A 19,691-nucleotide genomic window follows, 5' to 3' on the forward strand; every position below is an offset into this window, starting at 1 on the left:
TTTCGCACTGACGATTTGCTCGAGTCTCGATGGATAAGCTGGCATCAATTTACAATTCAAGATCTTTGACAGATTCAGATATTTTCACAGTGGCATCTGCGACTTCACTGCTATAATCTTATAATTTTTTTAACTTAAATAGTGTAGGCAATGTTATCGGTTCAAACTTAAGACATACCTAATCTACCGTTAGACTAACGCAAATTTCAAAACACAGTTGGCTTGTCTTTTAACGATCTCACTGCAGAATAATATATAAAATGAATGCATGTTAATAGATTCTGTTAGTGTTCTCTCCTCATCCACCAAGGATACATGTAACTATCATTAACATATCATACTTTTTCTTGGCTAATGGCTTTCCGTTAGGAAAGTAAAACGGCACTTTGTAGATTACCCACTTAATATAGGAAATATTGGCATATCATGATCATCTCATCTATAATATTATGATTCACATAGATTGGATTTAAGTCTAGATTCAGTCCCCAGTAACCAATGCAGGTCAAAAGAGGTGAACATATATTGCTGAGGGCGACTTTGACACACACACACACACACACACACACACACACACACACACACACACACACACACACACACACACACACACACACACACACACACACACACACACACACACACACACACACATACACGAACACACACACATACACACATATATATATATATATATATATACATAGATATACATAGATATACATAGATATAGATATATTCATATCTTATACAAGTAGTGACGTTTAGAGCGACAGCCTAGTGTGTACAAGCTATAACCTTGTATATACCCGACATGTCAATATTTTGTTTTTGTAGTTCCATCACCGCCAAAGAAGTTGAGGGCCTTTGTGAACAGCTCGTCAAGTGTGACCCTGATCTGGTCCCCAGCGGTACACCAAGACGGACCGACAACCTACTACATCAGAGTTGGGGAAGAGACTCAACTTAACCTGGATAGTTTCGAAGAGAAAGAGATTGTCACTGTCACTGGTATGTTTTGTAAATTACGATTGTAGTTTGTTCTTATCATGAAATGACAAGACATATCAGTGTGTAAATAATGTATACAGTTTCTTCAAGTAACATTACCACATACTTGCGAGCTTCCTGATACAGTTGAAGAGGAAATGCATTTGATTATTAAGATCCTATATTGAGGGGTGTGTAATTCAGTCGGCTAAAATATGCAAACATTTAATTTTGTTTGTCCACATACCTGTCTAGATGTCGTACTTTGATTGAACCGCATCAGCAGATAGACGGCCGGTGTTGGTTAGAAAACCGTGTAACTTGAGTTATTTGTAGGGGACTAGTCTGATAGTGTGTTACTTAACTTGACACTTACCCCACATCGGACCCCGCTGCAGCCAGAACATTGTAATTTGTGTATCGTTGTGGCAAAGCAGTGTGTTTATCGACTTTTCTGACTGGGTGTTTGTGGTTGTTAACGGTTTGACACCTTTCTTTTCAGAACTTGTGAATTTAATGACTCGTGCCATTTAGATATATGTATGACAGCATCTCCCAAACCATAAACAATTACAAAGTATCTATGGTGTCCATTTACATGTGACAAATATCGCGTTCGGTTTTAATGCTCGGGTCTGTCAATCATCGATAATTTCCTTCCTGTCACCTGATGTTTGGATTATCTTCATTCAGTGTGCTAATCTATGACTCTATAATGATACCTCTACCTATATACTGTTTACTTTGTTCATGAAGTAGTTTGCAACCATAACGTAAATGTAACTTAGCATGCATTAAGATGAACATTTTGAATTGAACATTTGTCATCATCATATAAAACACACCTGGTCTTTGATAACTATGCGCGGGTAGGATTGATAAACATTTCTCTACATTATGTTCACACCTTATTACACTTCAGGTTTCCATAATACATCCGTCTTGGTTGAGGGTCTCCGGAGCTACTGGAACTACAACTTCAGCATCACAGCAGCTACTCCAGTTGGCAACTCAAGTGTCGTGTCTCTGAACAGAACTGTCAGGACAGAGGAGTCAGGTTTGTTTTGTTTGTTTTAAACATATTTTATTGACATATATGGTCAACGGGATTGGGCAAAGGTTATACAACTTAGGGGGCCCTTACCTTAATGCACATGTAAGGACATTGATAATGCATATGTATACACATGTACATACATATATTCACACAAAGGTTCCAATCCGCAGATGTCTACAAGCACAGATATACCTACTGATCCTGCTTGGCTGGGACTATTGCCCTCGCAAAATTGTTTCGCAATTTATATCTCCAAAGTTGCCCAAACTTGTAAAACGCCTCAGCTACGTCACAGTCAGACACTGATTTTCAGTATATTAGACTGTTCTTTTGATAATGATATCAATTATCCACGTAGTTTTTCCAGATTCCCGATGGTTCATTCTGACTCGATCGCCAAATGACGCAATGTTTGTTTGTAAACCGTGAAAGTAGTCCCTATTTGACCTTTGATATTTGCAACTCCATCCACATATTACCCGAACGGATATCCTTTTTATCCGTTGGCTTTATCCTGCAGAGAAACCTACCCATTATATGATAATATAACACAGAGAAATATATTTACTTGTATATACACATTGATACAAAAATACATGAGCACAAATACACATGCAAGTTTACGCCACACATACATATACTAGAATATATACATATGTTCACACTTACATATAACACATACACATATTTACACACATACACTAACGTATACATACCCGTATACATTATGCTTACAGACAGGGTCAGAGGCAGACAATGTATTCATATACATGCATGCATCATAATAACCACACATAATCCCTGTAATTATAATCGCATCATTTACTAAGATGCGACAACCTCTCTGTTTGACGAACTGAGGACACCTCCAATGAAGTAGTGTCAGGTGAAGTTTGTAATCAACCACTTAGCGTCGAAGGTTCTAAATTATCGGTACGAGTGAGCAAAACATTGCGACCTGCCTTTCCAACTTGTCTATATCGAAATTAAATTGCCATCTTCCGAAAATAAATGAAAAAAGCCGCGCTTTTTTGTTGTGAATACACTAAGTTGTTTCTAAACATCACGACATCTACTCCCATGAAAGGGGTTCCATCGAAAGAATATTTGTGTTCTGTGTGGATTTTCTTTTGTTAAAATTTGATTCGAAATATCCGAATTGAGGTAAAATAATGATGTGCAGTCGCTTTAAAAACTGACATCTGGTTTGCTCAAATACCCTGTCCCGCACGTCTATGAATGATCTTAACGCAGTAACGTCTGTAAATGGCGAGAATGATTAAGAGTTCGTGAACATGAATTACAAATCAATGAACATGATCATGAGAACAGACTTATTGACTGATTGATATTGTTTTGGTTTTAACATCACCTTCATCAGTATCTAGTTTTTCTTACACACCTGTGGGTGAGAAACCCATTTGAGATAATTCCAGGCCCGTGAATGGCTACTCCATGGTGATGACCTAAGGTCTGATTGTAACGGACTTTCCTGATTGTAAGCTTTTGAAAAGTTTCTCGTGCTTCAGTCAAATGTTCATCTACGTCTGTGTTGAACGTTATGCCTGTTAGAGTGTAAACCCCCTGGAAGCCACAGCCACATAAATGTCCCTCCTCTTCAATCCTCACTTCGATGTGGAATATAATGTTCAAAAGTACACCAAACTGACTTCACAGTTTTGAATTCCCGCTTCTGTGATATCATCCACTGTCGTTTTAGGCAAAGCAAAATTACTGAAAGTGACCTCTGAAAATAAGATACATTGTAAATCTCGCTAAATCACCATTTGCGGCGTTATTAACTATGTGTTTAGAAATCTAAATATCGGATATTTACTTACTTGAAGAATTGAATTTCAAACATAGCATTTTAGTGATCAAGGGTATCTGCTTTTCATTAAATCCCTAATGATAATTCTGAAACGTTGCCGATTTTTGGAAAACACGCAAAACACGAGGAGTAGTTTCCGCCATATATGGATAGTGTTTACAAAGGCACGTTCCACGTACATGTATGCTGGTAATGGGACGCTTATCAGCTCACCTATATTTCAAACTCATCTGCGATACTCAAATATTAATGGTCTTTGCCACCAATGCTAATTATCAAGCGAAATCAAGCGAAATAGATTAGGTGTGGAAACGAAAACTGTACTTTTTGAAATATCAACAAAGCAAAATTCAAATTTTACACTGTAGCATTTTCTCCTATTTTGAAAGATCCATTTGTCGAATTGTTGCATACAATGGCTCACGCGTTTGAGAATATTCACGGGAAGAGTATCGTAGCACAAATATTGGAATTACAAATATATACATTAAAATGATCAGATAAATCTAACAGAAATCGTGGCGGTAGCCTAGTGGTTAAAGCGTTCATTCAGCACGCTGAAGACCCGGGTTCGATTCCCGACATGGGTACAATGTGTGAAGCCCATTACTGGTGTCACCCGCCGTTATATGACTGGAATATTGCTAAAAACGGCGTAAAAACCATACTCACTACTTACTCACTCACTAACAGAAATCGTAAAGGTTTCCGTTTTCTGTAACGCAATGACTGACGCAAAATCACGCACAACTAATTCTCTTGGTTGCACTGGAAAACATAAATTAAATAGCAGTACATAGATTGTCTGATTGTTTCTAATTACTTACATGACACATTTATGTATATACGATTCTCAATCAACGAAAATGATCTCTATAAGTCCCGCTACTGTTGTCAGTGAACACGCCATTTTGTAAAAGTCGGTCACCGGAAGTGATGTCATGCAGATATTGTACATATTTGGTAAAAATATTTAGGTGAAAAATATTAACTCGGGTGTGCACGAAACAGATTACTGCACTCGGGCCTGTAAGATACCATTTCTCTTACAACTCGTTGTTTCAAAGCGAATCAATCTCGCTTTAGCTCGTTAGATACGTTTTCAAACAACTCGTTGTGAGATCAATGACATCTGACAGACACTCGTATAGTAATTTCTCAATATCGCAGCTCGTCGTCGGCTACACGTGAAGGCGGTGGTGTAAAATGCGAAGCATTCACCAATTCAAATGCTGTCAATAGATTCACCTGACAACTTGACCTCGGGGAGAAGGACAGATATGATAATCACAACAATCAATGTTATTTGTTTTAAAATATTTGACTTAATTCAGACCCGTTGCAGTTTTGTAACGTATTTAGTGAGAAATCCTGGGTCTTTAAGTGAATCTGATTTTGCAATACACAAGGCAGGTGCATATACTGTCGCACATCAGTTCCTGTCGTAATCCTATGAAAGTGCTTTCGAGCCCCAGATTCGCCCTCATTATATTCTAATTCTTGCTAAACCGTACAGGTACTCGTGGGTTTTACCAAACTGTGACATGTACAATGTACCATTGCGGTCTTTCCTCCCTCACCAAGTAGAAATGCTGTCCAAAGTGACAAAGTCTTGCAGATCCGAATATCCACAGCTTTTTAGCATAAATACTATTTTGAATCGTTTCATGATTAATACTAATATAGTTTACTAATTTTAATAATTATGTTAACATTTTGCATAACTCGATGCACTTTCAATGAAACTGAAATGATTACAATCTGAATATAATTACATCACTTACTGAAGTAACACATATTTTGAGGGCAATCAAGACACCTGTTTTCGACGGCATCCTTTAACGCACCCGTGTATTTCGATTGTTTTGTTATCACATTTTGAGAGTGATTCATAAACACGTGCTCATGATGTAGTCGGAACCATACAATCGACTATGCTTTCAGCTGAGATTATATTTTTACTGTTATGAATAAAGAGCGTGTTTTATTAATAGCTCCTGGAAAAGTAGAGAATCTTCACATCGCTCAGATTCCAGGCAACTTCACGAGTTTGGAAGTCTTCTTCTCCTGTCCCAACGAAACAGAAAGACACGGCGACATTAAATATTACATACTGTCGTATATTGCTCAGGTATGTCTTATTGATGGTAAAAATATCATTCAGTTTAAATAGTACTGTGCAGAGGAACATATTATATTACTATCAGAAAGGCGTAGGTATGACGTACACGTTTACTTTATCCCAATCCTGCCTTTGTCCACTATTATAAATAATTTGTATACAATTTGAGAAAGATTTATGAATGAAATGGATATTCAGTACAAGTAAATTTAAATTATATGTACTGTGTGCGATTATTATGTGGACTGTGTGCGAATATGTTTTTGCATTTTGACAGGGAGAATATACCCACAACGTGACAGCAAATCATAAAGGATTGAACATTTCTGCTCAAAAGTCGAACTGTAACTACTCACGGGTTGTACCCGTGACGGCTGAAGCACACTACATGTTCTTGGTGAGTTAGGGCGAACTGTGTCCTCCAGTTACCGCTAAATACTTGTATCTCTCATGACTGAATTCCATTCGGTGACACTGTTCTGTTGGACACCACGTTACCAACATACTGTACTTGGATATTTGATAATTGCCGTATCACTTGTACATACGTTAAGCCTGGCATCAGATGTGTTCAACTGGCATCATATGAAAAATGCATATCAGAAAAAGGTAGTTAAATCGGCTTTGTAGGCTCGTTTCTGGATATTTATCATATATTATATATTTCTAGCAAACTGAACATTACATCCTCTTTCAATTACAGGTTGTAGCTCATGATTCGTATGCTGGGAATGAAACAACTGAATATCATGTCGCAAAAGTTGGGCGTACGTATGTTTCCGACATTTCAATCGCATACAATACTTATAACTTGTATCGTACATGCAACTTTCATTTAAGTGTGAATTGTAACCATTCAAAACACTGTCATTCGGTTGTACCAATACAATAGAAGTGCCTCCATGGTATAAATGTTTATCCCATTAAAGACCATTCCTTTAATCTTTCGATGTACGTATGTTGAGTTCAATATAGTATGTACTTGTATTTATCAATAACAAGTTAATCGTCTCACTGCCGTATATGCATTGTTCAACAGAGCCAGGAAATGTATCAGATTTTACGTGTACGTCCACCAGCAGCAGCTCCATCAGTCTGTCGTGGAAGCCTCCCAGATTTCCCAATGGCTTCATCCTGGGATATGTCCTGCATGTCCACACAGAAGACGGAGCGTGTCAGCAGGCTGTGTACATTGTCTGTACTGACTGCCAATCTAATGGAAACTTCAGCGTGAGTCCTTAAGAATAATTGTAGCAGTATCTTGGTACCTGATTTTACTACCCTCTGTCCGTAGTTACCGAGGGATATGCTCAGCCAAAACATATCCGAGTGTCCGGACCTTTAATTATTGTCTTGTCCATATGTCTCAGCGTGAAAAAGGATGTCATTTTTTACATCACTCTACGTTCTACTGCATTCAAGCCGCACTATATTAAAATCCATAGATAAGAACTATATTAAACAAATACTTACATTTGCTATGATATTTTGTAAAATTGGAAAACAAAGTGGAAAACATGATGGTGATGTAATACCATAGCTAGTATGTGGTAAAGTCAATTATGTTGAATCTATAAAATTGAAACTAAGTTAACCCTGATTTGCGAGTACTGAGTTTGAAGCGAGAGGGCTCTTCACGCTGGCCTGGCCAAAGTTTATTACCAATTCATTTTGAATGTCTCCTCTACACTTATAATAAACTCTTCCTGGCACTTCCGTTTCGTTGCTTTGCATTTAACAAAGCCACGTCTCTGCATGCACGAATTCTTCTAGACTCGATCTAAAAGAATGTGCAGGCTTAATGAAATGCTTAGCAGTGCCTGTGTTGCCATGTTCCGAAGCACACTTGGCGACCTTAGAACGTGTTTCTGGAGAATGATGGCTGTTTCAGTTTCGCTTTATCCCACGGCCACTGGTCACTTGATCAAACGATTTTAGGCTTTAATGATGGAATGATGGTGTTGTCGAAGTTGGATCTGTCAGACCACAGGCGCTTCGTGACCATTTCCATATGGTCAAAGAATACGTGATGTTCTTTATCATAGCAATATAATCCTGTTTTAATTAAACATCGGACGTAGGGTGTCTCGCATTAACTTAGTGATACATTTTTGTTTTAGTATTTCAGCTCGTATTATTTTCGTGTCTCTTTCAATTCATAATTTACAGTATTTATATGTTTTATATGCTCTTGTACACATCTCTCCTGTCTTTGAACTGATGTCTCCTTAGCTAAAAGTCTTTTGGGGCATGCAGTGGGGTAGCTTGGGGTTTAATCATTCATACGTCACGCGCGGGTTCATTTCCAAACATGGCGTATGTGTGAAGCCCATCATTTATGTACCACACATATATTGATAGTAGTATCGATATTAAGGGCATGTGTGTAATAATGATTTGGAAAGTGTAAATCCGCCAATTTGCCAACTCAACTTATTGTCCCATTTCATGCTAACATGCTCCTCTCAAATCGAAAGTTGAAAGATTTGGTGAATTGAATGTTAGATAATAGTGAAATAGATGTATCCCTTTTGGATACAAAATACAAATGTACATCTGAGATATTAAAACAGATGTATACTCTTCAAAAAACAAAACGCAAAGCCTGATTTTGTGGAGAGAACACATCTCATCTCAGTTATCAGTACATAGGAAAAGTCCAAGGTGAAGGTCAGCTATCATCAATAACGTGTATGTCCCCAGTTGGAATCGATAGCGGCCTGAGATCTCCTGCCCATGGAAGAGACGAGTATGCGAATCACATCCTTGGGAATGGTAGCCCAATCGGCCTGCAACGCAAAAGCCAACTGCTGCAACGTATGGAGTTGTGGTTGACGTCGGCGTAGCCGTCTATCCAATTCATCCCACAGGTGCTCTATCGGGTTCAGATCTGGGGCGCAGGCGGCGAAGTCGGATGTAGCGATCTTAGGCGGGGGTGGTAACTCTTGGTCGTCCCGACCGTGGCCGATCACGTATTGACCCATGCTGTTAAAACCGACCCCACAGTCTTGTGATGGTGCTAGGCGCTACATTGAAAACCCTGACTACAGCTGATCGGGATTCCCCTGCCTGCAAGCGTCCTATGACGTTGTTTCTTTGTACTTCTTTTAATCTTAGCATGTTGTTGAACTGTCACTGTTCGATTGACGCAGATGCCAGGCAACCACAACCCCTGCACTTTAATACCCTCCATGGTCCTTTGCTTAATGCACTGGGTGCGTTTTGTTCCGAATCGTATGTCTTTCCCGACTTTTGGTTTGAATGTCCTTGTTGTGATCATTTAGAGGCGGGAAATTTACCACTGACACTATAACACATTGAACCTCTTCATTTTGCACCTCTTGGTAAGCTAATTTTGCTTTAATGGCCACAAATATCCGTTTTGCGTTTCTTTTTTTTCAGAGTATATTGATAACTCCGGTCTATTTGTCCATTGATTAGCAGTCCATATATTCACAATTTTCCTGACTATCAACATTTCTTCCTTCGTTTTTGAATCATACATGTTATTGGCTTGTTCAGGTAGAGGATGAAAACTGTAATATTTCCCGACGTGCCAGTATACAAAGACCGGAAACGTCTCTCACCAACTATAACGTCACCTTTCTCTTGTCGTTCTCTAACTACACCATCACCGTGGCTGCTGTCAATAACTTCAGCATCGGGATTAACACTTCCCTTGCTATGCGGACAGACATTGATGGTAAACACCTTAAATATTGTATCAATTCCATTCACATTGCACAATGTCGACTTATTTTCACCACTGGATGTGAGATGAAACCTTATGTAATTTTTGAGTGGTAATAATTCATTGGAATGAACATTTCAAAAATAAAATATGTATGACATCCATTACCATCCTACAAGGCTGATGACTTGACACGTATGTGGCGTATGTGTGTTGCATTAATCATACTTTTCCATCCGACTAGTCCCCGCGATGCCTACACAAATCTCTGTGACTGTGTTTAACGCATCGGCGGTGAAGGTTACCTGGACACCCCCAGATCAGAAGTCCGGACCTACGAATTACACCATCCTCGTACAGCAGGCTACGGGAAGACAATCTTCAACGTTCGAGAACATGGAAAACGTAACTGTAAACGGTATGATATATAAGGTCACAACACACCCAACAAATAACCACAATATAAAAGATATATTGACTTTTATTATATACATCAGTACTTCAGAGTTTTCTGAAGATGAGAAAAGTAACATTTTCGTTGCAGTGAACATAATTCTTTATATTCCACTGCAGTAATATTCAGCGTGAAAGACTGAGTTTTCTGAAGTTGAGAAAAGTAATATTTTCGTTGCAGTGAACATAACACTTGTTATTTCACTGCAGTGAACATAATTCTTGATATTCCACTGCAGTGAACAGTGAACGCTTTGACGAAACTATTGTAATACAATAGTTGCCTCCTGTTGAATTGTCTCCCTTTATCGTTAGTGTCAAGCCCGTACAAAAACTGTTGACGTCCTTCTAACATTAGTTCCACATTGACAAGCCAAAAAAATGACAGCTGTCATTATAGAGTTAATATCACTTCTTGCCGTGTGAAATTCTCTTGAAAATGTTTCGTTATAAACTGTAATATATAACTGTTTTATATATAATCATATAGAAATGTATGTTAAAGAATGTTCATGACTCTGAATATTTTTTTTAGACTTTTGTTTATATTTTTTAAGATTTTGCAAAGACGAAACTTTTTTTTAAGTTGCAAATCCACGGGATGGTGAACCGTCCCTATGTGTTAGGTAGGAATAAATTACGTTTCAAGGTTTTACATTTGTAATGAAATAATTTAATTTTCCGGTAGACAATGACTCCTTTTCCCCAGTCACGAGATGAGAGAAACATGAGATTTCAAGAGACACATGGAACATCCTCTTTATACCAATCATTTATGATCTCAATGAAGAACAACATGTGTGCGTACTTGTGTATATCTCTCTTTGGCTCTTTTCTTGTAACTATGTGACGCGTTTAACCCCCTGGATGCCACAGGAACATGTTTGTCCCTCCTCTTCAATCCTCACTTTATCCTCAAGTTTGATAAAACTTAAAAGACATCAAGCACACACATACGCTTCTCAGTATTGATTTCTGCAGGGAATTTTCTGTTCTGTGATATAATCAGCAACATTACTGAGAACGACCTCTTAAAACGACCATCGCAAATATCACTACTGTTAATCTTTCGATAAAACACCATCCACGGCGTTATTCTGTGTATATTGTGAAATCCAAATATCGAATATTTATTCAGAAAAAGCAATAACAAAAACAGCATATTTGTGATCATAAGTATAAATTATACTAAAGATCATTCTGAAACGTCGCCTGTAACCATTGAAACGTTTTGTATGTTAAGAAAATAAATGAACACGAATACCGACGTGAACTTTCCGCCATTGGTTCGTGAAATCATGTTTCACTTATCTTTCAAAAGTTGCAATCCATTCATCCCTGAATTACGCATTCATTTTGGCATCAAATGACAAATTGTCTTTGTCACAAATACAAATGGTCCACATAAAATCAAGCGAAATCAGGTGAGGTGAGGTGAGGTGAGGTGAGGTGAGGTGAGGTGTGGTTAAATTGGGTTTTGCGCCGCGTTATTACACGCAAAGAGCGACGTGCTTGGTCGTGTGTGTGTTGCTGCTTGTTCTAGTCCGGACTTATGCCGGATTTACAGTGCTAGCCCACTGAGGTATATGTGACTACATAATGGTAGTATTTCCTTTGGAGTGTAAACAGGTAAATGAATAGTCATTTTATTTCATGTTAGAACTAAAACTGAATATAATACTTCAACAAAATGGAAAATATTTTTATTAAATGTATATAAGCACGCATTGTAGAAGGATTTAAAAAAGTTGTGTTGGATGTTTTGCAAAACATTGATGTCAAACAATTCTCCAGGTGCGAGTTTCGTCACAAACGAATTTCGAATTACTCCTGTGGCTTTATATGATGTGATCAATAGTTACACCCTTTTTTGAAAGATTGTAATCACAATGTGTTAAACTGCTGACATTATTTCTATAATAATTGTTAAAAAGTAAATGACAACGTGACATCTCATACATTACATACATGTGTCCTGATAATTCCTTTCAAGAGGCGCTTTTTTCGCATCTTTCATTGTGTAATTCTGATTAACAGGATGACAAGAAACAACCATGTAATAATGAAGACATTCATGTCCAACATTGAAAAAATATTCGCTTGTTCTAAAATATTCTGAATATTTGATATATGTAATATTGATGCCACTCTTGTTCAATTTGTGAAGCACATTTCTGGCGTCCCCCGCCGTGATATTGCTGGAATATTGCTAAAAGCGGTGTAAAACCATATTCACTCACTCTTGTCCATTTATGATACACGATACACGATCTAAGTTGTTATCTGTTTAAGAGACATTATTTACATGATAAAAACAGTTATTTTTTGTTATGTCTGAGAAAAGCGAAATGTTTGTGGGATCTTTCATACTGTGAACAAAAATTAGGTTTGATATACATTTATCAATATAACAATGTTGACAATGAAACAAACATTGTCAATTTATCTGCATTTCATTTCATTTGATGATAGGGCGAGTACGTCATAAATTCAATCAGGTGAATGGTAGAATCTAAGGATTAATTTACATGTTAGATGAGGCCACCCATTTCGCTATTAATACCTTTTGAATTTGTATGATTTTATCATTTCGTATAATTTGTGATAATAGCGAAACGTATACGGTTTCAAAATTGATTTTTGTGTTGGACTAGTTTAAACTGTTGTTCCTCGTGAACTGCTGAGCTGCTGTGGACTCCTATGCACAGCGGAGTTATGCCCATTTTCTTTGTGCCCGTGTATTCCTCTCTGTCGTATCTTGACGTAACAGAAGAAATTCTATTTTAGTCATTTATGTCAAGCTACTCTTATTGTATATTGATTTCATATGTTAGCATACAAATCCATTAGATATCATTTCATGTCGTTCAGATATTAGGCAGTATTTTGTTCGTTCACGTTTCCGTAAAGCTAAAAACAGTGCTTGTCATATTATAATGGCACATGCCATAATAACAGGAACATCGTCTTCAAATGATTTTAACGAAGAGTCGCATTTGTAATCTTGTATACAGTTTGTGCGAAGAATTACCGTGAAAGGATTATTTGTAGGGAAACATAAACGCATGATATAATGTTGGGGTTACTTATTATTTTGGGGTGGTGGGATAGCCTTGTGGTTCAAGCATTAGCTCGCCATACCAAGTACAGGGCACGATTTCCTAAATATACGTAGGTTCAAAGTGTCGAGACCATTTCCGCTATGAGCACCAGTAACACTTTTCATGAACACAAAATAATAATGAGACATGTTCTTTTCACATCAAAATGAAATCTTCCAATTAGTGTGTTCGAATTCTGTCCTTCAGGTTACAGTTCTTCTGAAAGAACCATTGGTGGTCTATGGAGCTCATGGAGGTACAAGTTCAGCATTATAGCTAGTACATATAAAGGAGGTTCCCGTGCTATGGTCTCAGAAAGATACATAACCACCCAAGAATCTAGTAAGGGTTGTTATGCTCATATTGATACAATACATTGTCATAATCTTCTTTGAAAATCTTCATATTGTTCTTTTGATAAACGTCTTGGAAATATGTTGAAGTACTCCTTGGTGTATTCGGGTAGAGACTTCTTAATGTCTTTTAATACGTACATACTAGTAATCCAATGTATTATTTCATAACATCATAACAGAACCTTGTGAAGTACAGAATTTGAGCGTTTCGTCGATTCCTGGCAACTTTAGGGCTGTAAACCTCACCTGGGACTGTCCCATGGAAAGAGAAAGGAACGGATTTATCAACAATTACACCATACAGTATTACGGTCCGGTACGGTACCATTATGTTAACAAAATACAAACGACCACCCAAGCTGTATTCTCCACAGTCTTTTAAAATGTTTCTATCCGATCGTCAAGCAATTGGTTCAAATTGGCAAGAACGGAATTTGGCATTTGCCAAGGGATGGTACCAATTCAATCAAGATATGAAAATTAGTTTGTGCCAGTATACACGTACAAAGAACATATCGCTTAATTCTGATTATCTGATCATGACGATGAACAATGAATTGCCAGACTAAAGCGTTCTCACTATATATTTGGCTAAGATTCACATATGCAACGTCTTCCACTGTACATGTGAATGGTATTATCTTTCAAATGCGAGTGCAGGCGTGGCTTTCAAGCGTAAGTGTTATTCATCGTAAGACATGAGGAAAACTCGCATATATATCTTTCAATACGATCCTGACAAGCTAAGTTAAATTATTACATTTTGGAAATGTTATTTATTTTATTTGGCTTACCTTCAGTCCGTATTGTTTATTCCAAACATTTCCGAAAATGGTCCAAAGAAAGACGGAGTACATCAAGCGATACGAAACCTATCTAGTAAAGTTTGTCTTGGTGAAGGGAAGGAAAACTGTGTATTCAATGATGTATTATGCTTCATTTTAGTATATCCCTTTGCGTGTGTTCCAATTCAGGTTAACGAGAAGTCATGGGTCTAAAGTTATATTGTTTGTGTATTAACTAAGCTAAAAAAAACTTAATCTGCCATAACAATGCTACGTTGATCTCTAGGGAGCATTACCTACGGTTTATGGCCACTATGAACCTGAGGATCCGTGTAATGCTACACATACAGCCATATTACCAGTACGACCAGAATACAACTACACATTCAATGTACGTATTAAGTAATTGTCACAGTGATCTATTTATTGTTCGACAGAAAGGATGGGAGAAAGGGATTAACACCATGCTTTAAATAGCACATATTCAATGGATATATTTCGGCTCATCGTTGTTTTCAGGATGTTTGTATCAAGTGTTGCATTAGGTTGTGATTATAGGGCAGCATTGAAATGAAACAATAGATCTTATGACATCGTACTAGTTTTTAATTGTTAATACTGCTGTGGAGCTAGAACCAATCTTGTTACACGATAATTTTAATCTCAACGAAAACGTACACGTACATCAACACATTCAAATATATTAAATATTTTCGTTGGTTTGAGTCCTAAACTTCATTAAACATCTATTATGCTGAAATGTATTGCATTCGCAGAGGGGAATGTGATATATGTTCTATACATATACACAAAAACGAAGGTAAACCTCGTGTAACGGCATGGTATATACTATGTCAGTTGTCGTCGGAAATGACAGTCAAGGACGATGAATAATAACATGTTTATCCTCAAGTAGCTTGTTTGCCTAATATTATTAAGATGTTTGAAGCAGTTATTAGTAGGGGCAACGTTCGCAAGGTGATTGTAACAAGCATAAGCTAGGCAGACTTTCAAAGTCAAATAGCCACCGTTAGACCTTGCGGATGATTTGTTTTGGTATTTTAGCCAGAACATGTTCCTTTGGGAAGGTTATCTCACTGTGTGAGAAACAAGCTATACAATTATCGACACATAATTATTCTGCGTCCATTTCGACTTTTGCCCGCACAAGACGTCATGGTAATTATTATCTGTATTTATGTTGACATGTGGATATGAAGCAGCATTATTTCTATTTCACAAATACGTTTTCACTCCAGCGTTTAATTTCACTAAGTAATGTCTGTTTTTTTTTTAAAAAGGTTTCTGCTAATGCAATGTACAAAGGCAAAACGAAACAGTCAAACGTGTTCCCTGCTCGCGCTGGTAGTAAGTATTAAACATGTTTAGCTGACCAATTTGGAGAGTCGCTTGCATAAACAATAACATCCTGAACATGAAATGACACTGCAGGGTTCAGGTGTGTACTGTATTCAATGTATTACGTAATTTATACATGTAAATAAAATAATGTCTCCATAATATGAACCTTTTTAATCCTCGTGTAATATATTCAAATGAGTATTTACAAAATTATGATAAAATATAATACGGATCATATTACATAGCTTTGAAAATTAATACCTAATGTATTATTATTTCTGATTTTTTTTCGTTCACAGAACCCCTGACGAAGACTTCGTCAGAAATATTCATCAGCACAGCAGCTCAAAGCAAAGACGTTGCCACAGACACATCTTTTACCGTCTCGTTTGATTCAACCACACTTCTCGACGATACTAATGGGAAAATTATTGAAGCTGGAATTCTTGTCATGAAGAAAAATGGTAAACTAAATAATCTATATATTAGTCTCAATTACCAGAGGGATTGTTGCTTACGCGACGTTAAGATTTTATCTTATAACACCCCAAGTAAAGGCTTAACTTCAGTATGTGGTTGTGCTGTGCGTGTGCGTGAGATTGTGCGTATCCGTATTAGAAACACAAACAATACGTCAACCAATATTACGAAAGAAAACCCCCGAAAAAGGCCAAATTCAGAAAGTCGAGATATATTTATTGGCACTGCGTTTCAGGAATAACATAAAAAAGCGCTGTTGTTTAATTTCTTAAATTGTCAAATGGTTATATATAGAATACTACATGAGACGCGAAACGGTGAAATACCGATAATTTGATGTTTATGAATGGACGCCTCAAGACCCTGCTAAAGGCATAATATCATGATGGCATAATCATCATGGAGAACTAGTTATTTACATGGCTATCTCTTTTGCAGTAATATGTAATTGTACACATTAATGCTCAACCAGTTTGAATGACTCACATTTACATTAATGTTCAAACTAATTTTTCCATGCATATAGAAAAAACATCAAAGCGTCCGGAAAATATGACGGATTGGGACACATGGAAGAACTGGTATAAGTGGAAGAATTGCGGGTATAAGGGTTCTTACCGCCCCACCCCAGAACACTACCTGATTCATGTTAGGAAAAGGAGGAGTGCTTCTACAGGTAACAAAGTTGCAAAACGAAAAATCTCAAATAGATAACTACTTCTTTCGGTATAAGACAAATCAAGTGATACTACACTGAAAACATAGTCACCCTTTAACCATGACAAAACTAACTAGAAACTGAATCTTATGCCCAATGAAATATGATGATTTTCGAATGACGAGTAGAAAACAGTATAAACCTGGCAGTTATAACGTACTTTCTGACTTCAGGGGAAAGTCTCATGTCTTACTCGGTTGGTGTGGATGTCAAGTGCGACAGTGAACAAGACCAGTTCTGTAATGGACCCCTGGAACCAGAGACTATGTATCAGTAGGCATTGTTTCTTTCTTTCACATAATGCCATACAAACGGGATGAATGTCATGAGCATTGTGTTACAAGTTTTCTGAGATCTGTTAAGGGTCGTTTCCATTATTCCAGTCATATCACCACGACGATACGCAGCAGGCGTTTTACACAATGTACCCCCGTCATGTAGGAAGACAAAGCCGGTTTTCGACGTGACGAGCTGAATGCTGTAACCATTAGGCATCTGCATCATGCATTGTTTTAAGCTAGACTGTTGAGGATATTTCCAAATGTGATGGGACAAAAACGATGTCCGATGTCCAATTGCATAGACGATGCTCGTGATATCAAGCTCTGGAGTGTCTGGTCAAGCTACATGACGGCGGTGTGTAAATAATCGAGTCTGGACCAGACAATCCAGTGATTGACATCATAAACATCGATCCATGCAATTGGGATACGATGACAAGCATCAACCAAATCAGTGAGCCTGACCTCCGGATCCCGTTAGTTGCCTCTTACCACAAGCATAGTCGCCTCTTACGGCAAGTTTGGCTTGCTGCAGACCTATTCTAACAAGGATTTTTACGGACATTGATGGTGCTACCCCACGTAGACACATTAAGCTGATTCCGAACAAGACCAGATGTTTGTCACTTAAACGTCACATGACCTCCACATGTCTACCTGAAACATTTTGCATGCTTTGCTAAGGCCCTGAACTTTTCAGCAAGAGTCGTAAACCGCTCTTTCTAATTTGCAAAGAAAGATCATGGTCGATTGTATCTCAAAAGTTGTGAAATGTAAACCCCAAAAACTGGAGCTACTGGAATATTGATCGACATGAAGGGTAAGTTCACTATTGGAAAGTAGGAGTCCTTCCTCTTCTCATAGTCTTGTGGCGAGCTATCTGTTACTCTGTGTAGAGATCTAAATATGAAACAGGCGACGCTGTCTCGCTTGTCTCCTTTATTTCTAGTTCAGGTAGGTAAACCGTGGAAGGGAATTGACGAATTGACGGTTTTTGAACGATATCAGATCGTCAATATGCACGAAGCGTAAGATAAACGTTTTGGCCTAATTGCCTTGTTTAGATTATGTCCATCCAAATAGAATTTCCGACTCTTCAAACAAAACAGATCAGCAAGAAGGGGGAGGGTCATAAGTGATGCCCATTATGATGCCTATTTCTTGCCTAGTCCAACATGTCACATATTGTTCTCTCAGTAAACTTCAGATGACATGTACTTTCATTTTTGAACCAATTGTCCTGATCCTCAGAAGATATATAACAATATACATGTATAAGTTCACTACGTTTTGTAACAAATGGCCCATGGCTTAGGATACTAAAGTTACTATCTATATTCCAGGGTTGTTGCTGTGTCGTGTACCAGGGCTGGTTGTACATCTACTGATCCGTTCGGTAACTTCAAAACAGAACGTATGTTGAAATTCACGTGAAAAATTATTGATGTACTGTATATTTCAAATATACTTGCATTATTCGGAATATATGAATCCTTAGTCATTTGTGTGTGCATAATCACTGTTAACATCTGCAAGTTTTCCATCCGACAAATGTAATTTTAACGATTTTACATAAAAAAGGAAAAATGTCTTATTGTCATGTTTTTAGTGCAACAATAGGCAGTTTAAGGCATCTTCGTCGTAGATATGTGAAAAGTAGTCAACTTGACTTCCTCGAATGCTGACATCATTGTGACAAAAGACACTTGTAGAAGTTCCTCTCAGTCAATAACCTATAATATCTTTACCCACTATTTCTTTCAAATTTATTCGTCTATTATCAGGAGCTACAGATTTACGTTACCACGTTTTAATGTACATTGAATGTATAGAATAGAACACAAAGTAAAACCCATATAGTCACATGTAAAGTCTTGATTTCAGCCAGTATTGTACTGGTGAGTGTACTCCGCGACAGACGAATATATACGATATTCTTTCGACAACTTTTGTGAGTTCAGATCCCCCTGGCGACTCACATTTTAACACAACTTTATCACAAACTTAATTGGACTAATTGCCTTGCAATCTGTTACTAGTTAGTAAGATGTATCCCGGGTGAAAACCAATTGATCCATTGTATAAATGTACGTGTAGTATGTTCTCATTCAAGGCATTTTCAAAAGCAAATAATATTTTAATGCATGCATTCCTATTTATGTGATATTTACATTCATCACTGTTATTGATTTAGCAACGCCCATAGTCGGCGCTGTAGTAGGAGGAATAGTTGCAGCCGTCGTCGTCATCGGGGTTGTTGTAGGAGTCGTTCTTCTCCGTAGACGCCGCAGAAGGTATACATTTATTTCGTCTGAGTTTACATCGTTAAAAAGAACTGCTTTATAACAGATATTTCGAGAATCTACATCCTATAACAGGCATTGAAGTACTAATTAATCGAATTGATGTCCGTTATCGCACAGATTTATATTAGTACAATGTCTTGTTTAACACTTATATGTTC

The 19,691-nt window shown here is 37.5% G+C and overlaps 1 protein-coding gene across 1 annotated transcript in view; it reads left to right on the forward strand.

Annotated features, from left to right (window-relative positions):
* LOC139475331 (receptor-type tyrosine-protein phosphatase eta-like) overlaps window positions 1–19,691 on the forward strand; it is a 50,628-nt gene that overhangs the window by 18,319 nt on the left and 12,618 nt on the right. Inside the window, exons 19-35 of the mRNA XM_071258556.1 lie at window positions 838–1,011; window positions 1,913–2,047; window positions 5,873–6,009; window positions 6,278–6,397; window positions 6,704–6,767; window positions 7,040–7,230; window positions 9,523–9,703; window positions 9,936–10,109; window positions 13,453–13,587; window positions 13,781–13,917; window positions 14,673–14,777; window positions 15,688–15,754; window positions 16,048–16,212; window positions 16,755–16,904; window positions 17,120–17,219; window positions 18,571–18,641; window positions 19,422–19,521. Coding sequence (XP_071114657.1) covers window positions 838–1,011; window positions 1,913–2,047; window positions 5,873–6,009; window positions 6,278–6,397; window positions 6,704–6,767; window positions 7,040–7,230; window positions 9,523–9,703; window positions 9,936–10,109; window positions 13,453–13,587; window positions 13,781–13,917; window positions 14,673–14,777; window positions 15,688–15,754; window positions 16,048–16,212; window positions 16,755–16,904; window positions 17,120–17,219; window positions 18,571–18,641; window positions 19,422–19,521 — 2,206 coding nt within the window. The remainder of the gene's footprint in view (window positions 1–837; window positions 1,012–1,912; window positions 2,048–5,872; window positions 6,010–6,277; window positions 6,398–6,703; window positions 6,768–7,039; window positions 7,231–9,522; window positions 9,704–9,935; window positions 10,110–13,452; window positions 13,588–13,780; window positions 13,918–14,672; window positions 14,778–15,687; window positions 15,755–16,047; window positions 16,213–16,754; window positions 16,905–17,119; window positions 17,220–18,570; window positions 18,642–19,421; window positions 19,522–19,691) is intronic.

Source organism: Haliotis cracherodii, unplaced genomic scaffold (assembly GCF_022045235.1).
Source record: "Haliotis cracherodii isolate W230 unplaced genomic scaffold, xgHalCrac1.p SCAF_3, whole genome shotgun sequence".
NCBI classification, from domain to species: domain Eukaryota; kingdom Metazoa; phylum Mollusca; class Gastropoda; order Lepetellida; family Haliotidae; genus Haliotis; species Haliotis cracherodii.